Source organism: Myxine glutinosa, chromosome 11, assembly GCF_964187855.1.
Source record: "Myxine glutinosa chromosome 11, kmMyxGlut1.1, whole genome shotgun sequence".
Taxonomy (NCBI): Eukaryota; Metazoa; Chordata; class Myxini; order Myxiniformes; family Myxinidae; genus Myxine; species Myxine glutinosa.
Window position 1 is genome coordinate 137,408,208 of NC_136271.1, and position 11,376 is coordinate 137,419,583.

Below are 11,376 nucleotides of genomic sequence, written 5' to 3' on the forward strand. Positions count from 1 at the left end.
GGCGGTAGTTTTGGTGGTGGCCGCAATCAATATTATTATGGAGGCTCCCTGAGTTACGGCCGCTCCCGAAGGAAGGATTGGCAAAGTAGTGGCCGAGAAGGAGACCGCTATTCATGGGACTACAGGGACCAGTGGTCCCACCCTAATTATTAGGGAAGTTCTGAAAAGTTGAAGCACTGAAGGCGGCGGAGCCGCCGAGCCAAGATTCCTACACGAATTAACCGTGAACGCCGTTCCTAAAGGCGTCCATGTAGTGAACTTTCATGCACGGACAAACCGTGAACTCCACGTTCCTCAAGGCGCCCATGTAGAGAACTTTCCTGCACGGACTAACCGTGAACTCCGCGTTCCTAAAGGCATCCATGTAGTGAATACTCGGCTTGGCCTCCCGGAAAAAGTGCTATCGAGTTGCTTAACTTTGGACCTTTGATCAACCCCTTAACCTTCATTCCCAAGAAACTGACGGTCAAAGTCAGAGGGTCATGAGATGGAGTTTGATTTGGCAGGGACAATGTTGTTGTTGGTACTTAGTCCAGAGGGAGTAATCTGGAGGGGTTGTGGTGAAATTTTGGTTGCTTTATTTTTAAGTGATAACTGTGCCCGGGGGGAACGGATAATGTGGGGGGGGTTGAGTTATCTGGTTTGTTTCTCCAAATTGGCCGGCAAAGAAAGTTTTCGCTGGGTTCAAACTTTCTTTCTTGAAGGGGGGGAGTGTTACATATTTATGTGAATGTATGTGAATTACCATTCAGGTCTTTGCTTATCCGTGTGTAGTATATTAAGTTGTTGTGTAGTTGTTGTGGTTGGAGGGTCAGGAGCCCTTCTGAGGGAGTGGCCGGAAACGGAAGTGACCGGAAACGGAAGAGAAAAAGACACGAGGAAAAAAGGACGATTATTATTCTTCCTCGCCCCGCTCCGACAAAAGGTGGGATCGACCTTGCGCTGCGTGGAAAAGCGGCGTTCCGAAGCCTGTCTGGCGAGAGGAATTACCGGGACGTGTACCTGCCCGGTGGAGACGTCAAGTTGACGTGGGGCCGTGCATCGACCCCGCGTCTGGCATCGTTCGCGGCACCGTCCAAACAGACGTGTGCGGGTCGCACGTTGGGGCCTAACGCGCCTTGCAAGCGGCGTGGGGTTTGGTTTGCTCTACCGTATCCGCTTCGCGTGGCCACGAGGGGCTGCAGCCTCGGTGCCTGGTACGATACCTGCCCGGTGGAAACACGTCCACCCGGGGTTCGTTCAACTGCCCGAGTGCGGCGACGGCGACCATCATCTTGGTCAGGAGGGGCCCAGAGACATTGTGCGGGACCGAGACCAAAAGGGTGTCGTGAGTACTCACCGGGACACGCATGTATAAGATGGCCATCTTAATCATAGGGAATTGATTGTGAATTGGGAATTGGTGATGGTTGTGTATTGTTGATTGCTCGGGGAAAATCTCCATGGTTGTGTCATTGAAATTGTATGGTATCATTACCATTGGAAATATATCCTTGAACATCAGTTGTCTCCTGGGTGAAATTCATATGGATTGCGTGGCGAAAGCGCATATATAATACAGCTTGCTGGCGGAGTTCCTCTCACGGTCCGGGGGTCACCGAGACCAGGTATTCACCGAGGGGACCACGTAACACTTCGGGAGCTGCCGTAACTCAGGGAGCCTCCATAATAATTTTGATTGCGGCCACCACCAAAACTACCGCCCAGTTGTACTCTCCTGTCGACCTCTCGACGCCTACGAAATGCCTTCCCTACTGTTATGGTCCGACCCTCAAAATCCTTGCCATTCCAATTCTTCTCTGCCTCTCTGGCGTCTTTTGTGCTTGCAAACGTGACAAAGCCGAACCCTCTTGACTGTTGCGTTTCCCTGTCTCTTACCAACCGCACTTCCACCAGCGGCCCATATCTGTTGAAGACAGAGGTCAGAACTTCTTCCTCTGTTTTGAAGTTCAGTCCCCCTACAAATAACTTGGTACTTTTGTCGCCATCCCGAGCTGGTGTGGTGTTATTTTCCCTGCTGGGCTCTTTACCAACCCTCAGGTTACCATAAACTTGACCCCCGGCCAAATCATTCCCGATAACCACAGATACACCCTCTACAGGAAGTGTGGCTTGTAAACCGATGGTGACCGGTCCTGACACCAAATCGGACTCCAAATGGATGACATGAAGTGGAGCACTAACACCGCCCCCGATCCCCTGTAAACGAACACTATCCCCCGTTGCCGTCTCCTCGGACCATGGCAAAATGCCTTCAAGCATTAAAGATTGATGTGCTCCTGTGTCCCTCAATATCCTAACCGGTCTCCGGTTAGTCGAGGCTCCATCCAGTGACACAAACCCCTCTGAAATAAATGGTTGGTAACCCTTTTGATGGCGATTTCTCACAATGGCCATTGCATTTGGAGTCGTAATAGTCGGACTCCGCTCTGGGTCTTCCCTTTTCATGCGGTAACAACTGGACATCAAGTGTCCAGGTTTCTTGCAAAAAGCGCAAGTAGGCCCGGAGGAAAAACTCGTGGTCTGCCTCGGGCCCCCCGAAATATAAGTTTGTCTTGGGCCCGCATCCCTCTGATTTCGAACAGGTGGGGTATCCGCGTTGTCCCCATAATCCTCTCGAGGCCGCCGCCATGTATTGTCGTTCTCCGCACCTGCTGTTCCCCACCTCCCCTGCGGAGATCTAGGCAAGGAGTTAGGTTCGTGGACCCCTATTCGGTGGGTTAAGGCATAATCATCTGCCATGGTGGCTGCGTCCCACAACTTTGGTACTTTCTTTTCCTGCAGGTACACTTTGATGTCCTCGTGGACACACTGCTGAAATTCCTCCACCAGGATCAAGTCACGCAATGTTTCGAAGTCTTTCCCGACTCCTTTTGACTCACACCACCGATCAAACATGTTTTCTTTCACTCTGGCAAACTCCACATGGGTCTCACTCTCCCTCTTCCTGGCATTCCTGAATTTTTGCCTGTAAGCTTCCGGAACCAACTCATAGGCTTTGAGGATGTGCTTCTTCAGTACCTCATAATCTGCACATTGGTCCATTGGTAGCGCCGAATAAATCTCTTGAGCTTTTCCCACCAGCACACTTTGCACTAGTATGGTCCAGGCCTCCTCCGGCCAGTTTAATTGTCGAGCCACTTTCTCAAAGTGTGGAAAAAATTTCGCGACTTCCTTTTCACTGAACGGTGGAACCAGCCTCACATGTCTGCCCACATCCCAGGTTTTCTGGTTAGGTGTCGACCCCGTCAGCAAGGGTGGTGCCTCTCCCCGTTCTCTCATTAACTCCAGCTCCTTGAATTTAATTTCCTGCCGAAGCTCCATGTCACGTTCCTTTAATTCCCTTTCTGCTTTTCTCTCCTCTGCTTCGAGTTCCCTTGCAGCTCTCCTCTCCTCTGCTTTTCTCCCTTCTAACCTTTCCTGGAGTTCTCGTTCCACTCTCCTTTCCTCTGCTTGTTTCTCTTCTCTCCTCTCTTCTGCTTTCCTTTCCTCTTCTGATCTTTCCTTTTCTGCTTTCCTTTCTTCTTCTGCTCTTTCCTTTTCTGCTTTCCTTTCTTCTTCTGCTCTTTCCTTTTCTGCTTTCCTTTCTTCTTCTGCTCTTTCCTTTTCTGCTTTCCTTTCTTCTTCTGCTCTTTCCTTTTCTGCTTTCCTTTCTTCTTCAGCTCTTTCCTTTTCTGCTTTCCTTTCTTCTTCTTTTAACCTTTCCTGGAGTTCTCGTTCCACTCTCCTTTCCTCTGCTTGTTTCTCTTCTCTCCTCTCTTCTGCTTTCCTTTCTTCTTCTTTGATCCGTTCCTGGCTCCGTAATTGCAACTCCAGTTTCCGGAGCTCAACGTCTTCTGGTTCTTCGGGTAGCCACTCCCAGGCTAACTCGTCCCATGTTCCTAATCCCACCATAGATTGTATCACCGTGGCCTGCAACTCTGCCTTCCTCAAATTAGTTCAGACCTCCAAGTTAAAATGTTTGGCCAATTTCAAGAGGTCCGACTTTAGTAACGCTCGGAACTGTGCCTCACTCGGTGTTACCGCAAAGTTCTGTGCCACAAACGCCATGGTGACTATCGTTAACACCTGTTAACCTTCACCCAAGACTTTACCCCAATTTCCCCAAAAATTTACCAATTAATACTTAATTAATAAATTTTCATTAATTAAAATATTATTTTATACAATTTTAGATCCCGGACGTAGACCCAATTGCGAATCCGCAAATCGTAATTTGGACGAGCCCCCAATTCTGTTACGTGGTCCCCTCGGTGACTACCTGGTCTCGGTGACCCCCGGACCGTGAGAGGAACTTCGCCAGACAGTGGTATTATATATGCGCCTTCGCAACGCAATCCCTAGGAATTCCACCCAAGAGAAAACTGATTTTCAATGATATATTTCACTGGTAATGATACCATACAATTTCAATGATACAATCAAGGATATATCCCCCGAGCAATCCACCATCCACAATTCACACTCAACAATCAATCCCCTAGATGATTAAGATGGCCATCTTACATACGTGTGTCCCCTTTTGTACTCACGACCCCCTTTGGTCTCTGTCCCTCACAATGTCTCTGGGCCCTTCCTGACCAAGATGATGGTCGGCTTCGCCGCACTCGGGCGGTTGAACGAACCCCGGGTGGACGTTGTTCCACCGGGCATGTATCGTACCGGGAACCAAGGTTGCAGCCCCCTCTTGGCCATGCGAAGCGGGTACTGTACAGCAGGCAAAAGCCACACGCCGCTTGCAATGCGTGTTAGGCCCCAACGTGCGACCCGTACGCGTCTTTGTAGACGGGGCCGCGAACGGTGCCAGACGCTGGGTCGGTGCACGGCCCCAAGGCTGCTTGACGTCTCCACCGGGCAGGTATCCGTCCCGGTAACTCCTCTCGCCAGACGGGCTCGGGAACGCCGCTTTTCCACACGGCTCAATATCGGTCCCACCTCTCGTCGGAGCGGGGCGAGGAAGAAGAATCTTCGTCGCTTCTTCCGACCTCGTGTCTTTCTTCTTCCGTTTCCGGTCTCTTTTCCCAGAAGGGCTCCTGACCCTCCAACCACAACAACCCCTTAATCGACTACACATTGATAAGCACAGACCTGAATAGTAATTCACATACATTCCCCTAAATATGTAACACATGTCACAGTAAAAATATGTACAGGGCACATCAAACATTAAAAATGTATGCCTCAGTTGATGAAGAAGCCGGAGGCATTATGTTTTCGGGTTGTCCGTCCGTGCTTCCGTGATAGGTTTTCATTACTGCGATAATTTAAGAACAGTTGAAGGGATCGAAGTCAAACTTGGTACAATTATGTATAATGATGTCAAGATAAACTTATCAGATTATGGGGTCAAGAGGTCAAAGGTCCCGTTAGGTAAAAATTCTGTTACTGCGCTAACTTGTGAACCAGTGATGGCATTTTGACCAAACTTGGTATACAATATATGATGCAAAGATGAATTGATTAGATTTCGGCATCAATAGGTCAAAGTTCATGTCACGTAAAAATGTGATACTTGAGAACAGCTGAAGGGATTTAAATCAAAACCAAGTATGTATAATGATGCAATAATGTGGACTGTGGCAAATCTGTCAACATCGCGACATCAAAATATGTCAGGTTACTATTCCTTTTGTACTGTATATTACCTTTGATGAGTAAAATGTCTAAGCTTTGTTGCTTCTGAATGCAGGCTGAGGTTCTGCATCCTACGCAAGATATCTCAGGACGAGGAACCGCATGGAAAATAAGTGGGAAAAAAGCAATGCGGTTTATGCCTGCTTCTTTCCATCTGCCCCATCATTATTGTCCACCAAGCTACCAACGAGGCCTGACCAATACTTGTGTACTCATCAGATGATCATAATTGCACATCATATCAATGGTCATCAGTGCAATGATAGTAGTTACTCCAGCCCAACTCCATAGGGGCTATGGGAAAAAGTACTGTTTGCTTGTTGCCCCCTTTTCCCCCAACACATGGTTTTAAAGAATGGTGCTGAGCAAAATGCATATATTACCCGAATACTTTCTCCTATCATAATACTCTTATCTGTAGCTTTAGGGAGTTTATGGATTAACACAACTGCTTTTGCTCACAATTGCTCACAATAGAGCCTGGTGTTGGCTTAGCGGTTAGGGTGCTGGCTTGGGATCCTAGGATCCTGGGTTCGAATCCCGGTCGATCGCTGAATTAACGCCAGGGTGGTTGACTCAGCCTGTCATCCTTCCGAGGTCGGCAAATTGAGTACCAGCTCACTGGTAATTCCCTGTGTGTCGCAAGAGGTGACTAACAGGGTTGGTGGCAGGAAGGGCATCCGGCCATAAAACATTGCTTCAAAAAGGGGACCACGGTGCCCAAAAAAGGCCAACCCCTGCTCTGCGGGGAAAAATGGCCTCTAAAGGTGGTTCTTCTTCTTTTGCTCACAATTAACTAATGTTAGGGTTGTTCACCAGCTGTTGTTGTTGTGTTGCCCCAGTCGGTTCTGGTTGAACAGACCAGCGGCACGAAAATATCCAATCAATCTCACAAGAACGACCAAGAGATCCCTCACATCCAAGATGTGCTCTTGTCACCAGCAGTTGACGATAATGCACGTGCTGTTTTCCATGGTGAAGGCCTGAGGCGTTGCTTGCTTCCAAAAAATTTGGGCCCAGGGCCCCCTCAAACTTCAGATCCCCCGCACCCTCAATAAAACATTTCGTACAGTAGCATGTGTAAACCCCCAAAAATAGGCTAATTGTTACGTTTCTTGCATTACATAAAGGATGTTGCAGGTATTAAAATTAAAGGACGTTATTGTATTTTCAATACTAGTACACCTGCTTCCTACGGGTTCAAACGGGCTAGATACCTACAGGTTCAAATGCACAGCCACCTCTTGCACTTGATTGAGATCATAGAACACTATTTGTTCATTCCCAAGGTGTATTTGGCGTGTCTCAACCCAGAGGGGAAAAAATCAAAACCAAAAAAAAAAAGAAAAAAGGAATAGGGTTATGCATCAAATAAAGGTCAAATTGGACTGTAAAGGTTTCGGGGGCAATATTGCACTTCATACTTGCTGAAGACCTTTATGAGCTCAAGGTCTTTGCGGCCTAGCTAGCAGCCTACCAAGAGGCCGAGCAAGTCGAGTCGGCTCAGGCATCTTAGTCTGTGATGGACGTGTTAAGTATGTAATGCCTCAAGACCATCGGGTTTCCTCCTTTTCAGTTTAGTGTTAAACAACAGTCGTGACTGTTTGAAAAGGTAATCATACGTGCTTGTGGTAACATTTTTTTTTACTTCCGGTCGGGTGCTTCCAGTAACGGAAACGCCACGATAAGCCATTTATACACGTTAACACGGAGTTTGTCCAAGGAGGAAAAAAAAACCCTTGGAGAGGAGGGGGGGGGGGGGGGGGGGGGATATTATTAGTATTAATATTGTTTTGTAATAATATTGATATGCTATTATCATTAATGTTGTTATTATCTCCACCACCAAAGGTGGATGGAGGTTATGTTTTCACCCCTGTCTGTTTGTTTGTTTGTGAACAAAATATCTCAAAAAGTTGTGGATGGATTCGGAGGAAATTTGGCAGAGATGTAACGTATATCACAAGGACAAAATGATTCGATTTTGGTGAAGATCTGGAATCGGATCCGGCTACTAGAATTTTTTTAGTGATTCCTCACCATTGGGAGATGGGGCCAAAAATGATACATAGCAGGATATCTAAAAAGGTTGTGGACAGATTTGGATGAAACTTGCTGGACCCGTTGGGTGTCTGACAAGGACGATTCGATTCGATTTGATTTTGGTGAGGATCTGAATATAGATTCGGAGATGAGTAATTTAATTTTTTAAGTGATTCTTCACTATTGGGAGATAGGGCCAAAACGATACATAGCAGGATATCTCAAAGAGTTATGGATGGATTCGGACGAAGTTTGGCAGAGATGTAGCGTATGTCACAAGGACGAAATGATTAGATTTTGGTGAAGATTGGGATTCGGATCCGGCTACTAGAATTTTTTAAGTGATTCTTCACCATTGGGAGATGGGGCCAAAAATTATACATAGCAGAATATCTCAAAAAGTTGTGGACAGATTTGGACGAAACTTGATGGACCGGTTGGGTGTCTGGCAAGGACGATTCGATTCAATTTTGGTGAAGATCTGAATATGGATTCGGATATGAGAATTATTTAAATTTTTAAGTGATTCTTCACCATTGGGAGATAGGGCCAAAAACGATGCATTGCATGATATCTCAAAAAGTTATGGATGGATTTGGACGAAACTTGTTGGACAGGTTGTGTGTGTGACAAGGAAGAATCTTCAATTGTGGTGAAGATCCGGATCTGGATCCAGCTAGTAGAATTTTTTAAGTGATTCTTCACCATTGAGTGATATGGCCAACCAGGCGGATGTATGCTCTCCACTGAGTGCCGTTCTAGTTACTTTTGCTTTTAGAAGCAGCCATGGAATAACACCACTCTGTGCTATCTGTACACCTCAACACGGTGTTTGTCCAAGGTGGAAAACCCCCTCGGGGAGCAGGACAAATAAAGTTGCTACATCCTCCTCCGTCATGTGACCCTTAGTCCTCCCAGCAAGTTTGGTTGAGATTGATTAAGTAACAACCGAATACATTGCAGTCAGACAGACATGAAATGGTCTATTTTAGTATGAAGATGTAGTTCAACCTTTGTGAATTCACACAATGAATAAAGTACAAAAAAATATCTGTTTACAAACTTTAATTGCTTCTGTAAAAGCACAAACCTGCATTTATATCCACGATTAAACATTTCAAATATATTGAAGACAATGTGACATCTTTTACTTATTAATTAACCCTCACTACCCACAGTTTTAGAAAGTTATATTTGTAAACAGTCTGTCTTTATTTATTTTTGGGAAGCGTCAGTGTATCATCTGGGGTGTTCCTTTGCAACCGATCAATGATGGCATCCTCCGACACAGATTCCATCGCACTTTTCTCAATGAAAGGCATTGCAAGTCCTTTAGTCTATTTTCTCCCATTGTACTTCTCAGGCAGATGTCGAAATGTCTTAAGACACTAAATGGTCTTTCATAACTGTAGCCACTCACTGGGATAGTCAGCGCTACTTGCACCACGTTTTTACGGTTGGAAAAATGAGGGTCTAAGCGCTGATACACATCGTTCATGTTGAGATTTTCACCATTTTCTTGTTTACAAGCCAGGTAGTTTTTGGCCTATTATAGCCAAGGGGTTAAAATAGATTTGGGGCACAGCAAAAAAAAACATTTGGGACACGTGTCCAGTGACGCCCTTGATCGGGGCTATGTTGTCAAAATTAATCATATCACTCTTCTCTTTCTTTTTCTCAACATACTCCTTTCTGTAGTTTGTTTTTATTGTTCATGCTAGTATATGATTACAACTTGCAAGCGCAATGATGGTTGAAATTCATAATGCAATCTCTTAAAGCCACTGGGTTTCTGGCAGTGCAGGCTTCCCATTGGTCGATTGTTTAAATTTAAATTGTAAAATTTAAATTGTTTGTTTAAATTTAGACAGGATGGAGGTCCTAAATGCCAAACAGGAAATCAGAGCTGTCTCCCTTGACATATCACGTGCCTTCGATACGGTCTGGCACCCCGCTCTGCTCACCAAACTCTCCTCCTATGGTATCCATGGAAATCTCCACGCATGGCTTGCGGACTTCCTCTCTGGTCGTAGTCAACGTGTGGCCCTGAATGGATTTCTCTAATCTCCCCTTCCTGTTCTGGCTGGCGTTCCCCAAGGTAGTGTTCTGGGCCCTGTGCTATTTCTGGTCTTCATCAATGATCTCTCCGACTCTCTGGAAAATCCTCTCTATCTCTATGCTGATGACTCCACTCTCTGCCGCTCCATACCTCATCCCTCAGATCGGCAGTCTGCAGCCTCCTCACTCTCTGCAGACCTGGACAAAATCACAGACTGGTCAAACAAGTGGAACATGTCTTTGAATCCTGACAAATCTCACACTCTTACGATGTCTCTCCGAAAAGACCGACTGGACAACCCTCCCATCTACTTTCTCAACAATCCTCTCCAAGAAGTTCTGTCGCTCTGTCGCTATCTGCCATGATCCTTTTTGGGAAACCACATTTCCAAGCTGACCTCCAAAGCCAGTCGCCGACTGGGCATCCTCCGTCGTGTGAAGTCCTTCCTTGGCACACCTGAGCTCCTCACCACATACAATGCTTTCATCCGTAGCTCAATGGAATACTGTTCTCCACTCTAGGCTTGTGCTCCTGCCTCACACCTAAACTGCTTCACGCTGTAGAAACCAAAGCTTTCAGAATCATTGGTATCTCCCGCGATGAAGCTGATTCTGAGGATTTTTCACTCTCTCACCGCAGGCAGGTTGGTGGTCTTTTTGTCTTCTACCGACTCCTCTCCGGCCTTGCTCCCCCAGCTCTCTCTGTGCTCTGTCCCCCAAATATTCCTACAGGTCGCACAAGATCTGCCAGCAACCCTCTTATGGTTAAACTGCCAAAATCTAGGCTCTCTGCTCACCTTCACTCTTTCATTCCCCGTTTCTCCCGCCTCTGGAACAAACTCCCCCACTCCCTTCAATCCCACTCCTCCCTCCAGGTCTTTAGAACAGCTGTTCACCACCATCTTTTATCTTCCCCCATCCAAAACCTTGATCTTTTCTACCCCCGCTAATTTACCCCAGATACACTTTTTAACTCAACTGGACTACCGTCCAGTTGAGTTCATCACATACCGATACATCACATACTGTCCGTCGTCTGTTAACTTTTCGACGTTAACACTCCAGCGTCCACAAATATCAACCAATTCTGATCAAACTTGACATGCAGCATCCTTACCCCAAGGACCAGGTTGGTATTACATTTCAACCCGATCCGTTGAAAAATGGCGGACGAAGGCGAACATTTTGTTTTTGGTCATGAAAACGATGTTAACACTCGAGCGTCCACAAATATTAACAGATTTTGATCAAACTTAGAATGTTTAACCCTTAACACACAAGGTAGGTTGCTATTGCATTCCAACCCGATCCATCACAAAATGGCCGCCATATTTTTTTCAGCTCCGAAACGACGTTAAGACTTTAAAGTCCACAAATATTTATGGATTTTGATCAAACTGTGTGAGACTCTTACCACACAAGGTTGGTTGCTATCGCATGTCAACCCGATCTGTCACAAAATGGCCGCCATAGGCCGGCATATGTTTTCAGCTCTGAAACGACGTTAACAATCTAGCATCCACATATATTGACGAATTTTCATCAAACTTGGCATGTGAGACCCGACCTACTTTAAAGTTGTCCAGTCAGTTCAGTTGAGTTCTGCTTCCTTGGAAGCTTTAGTTTGAAATTCCAACTTCT

General features: G+C 46.2%; 1 protein-coding gene across 3 annotated transcripts in view; it reads left to right on the forward strand.

The window, feature by feature from the left end:
- The window catches only part of HEMK1 (HemK methyltransferase 1, mitochondrial release factors N(5)-glutamine), a 76,246-nt gene extending 69,438 nt beyond the window's left edge, over positions 1–6,808 (forward strand). For all 3 annotated transcript variants that reach the window (XM_068130945.2, XM_068130947.2, XM_078765902.1), the window contains one exon: positions 5,690–6,808. In XM_068130945.2, the coding sequence (XP_067987046.1) occupies positions 5,690–5,747 (58 nt within the window). In that variant the 3' untranslated portion in view covers positions 5,748–6,808. The remainder of the gene's footprint in view (positions 1–5,689) is intronic.
- Positions 6,809–11,376: the final 4,568 nt, after the last annotated feature.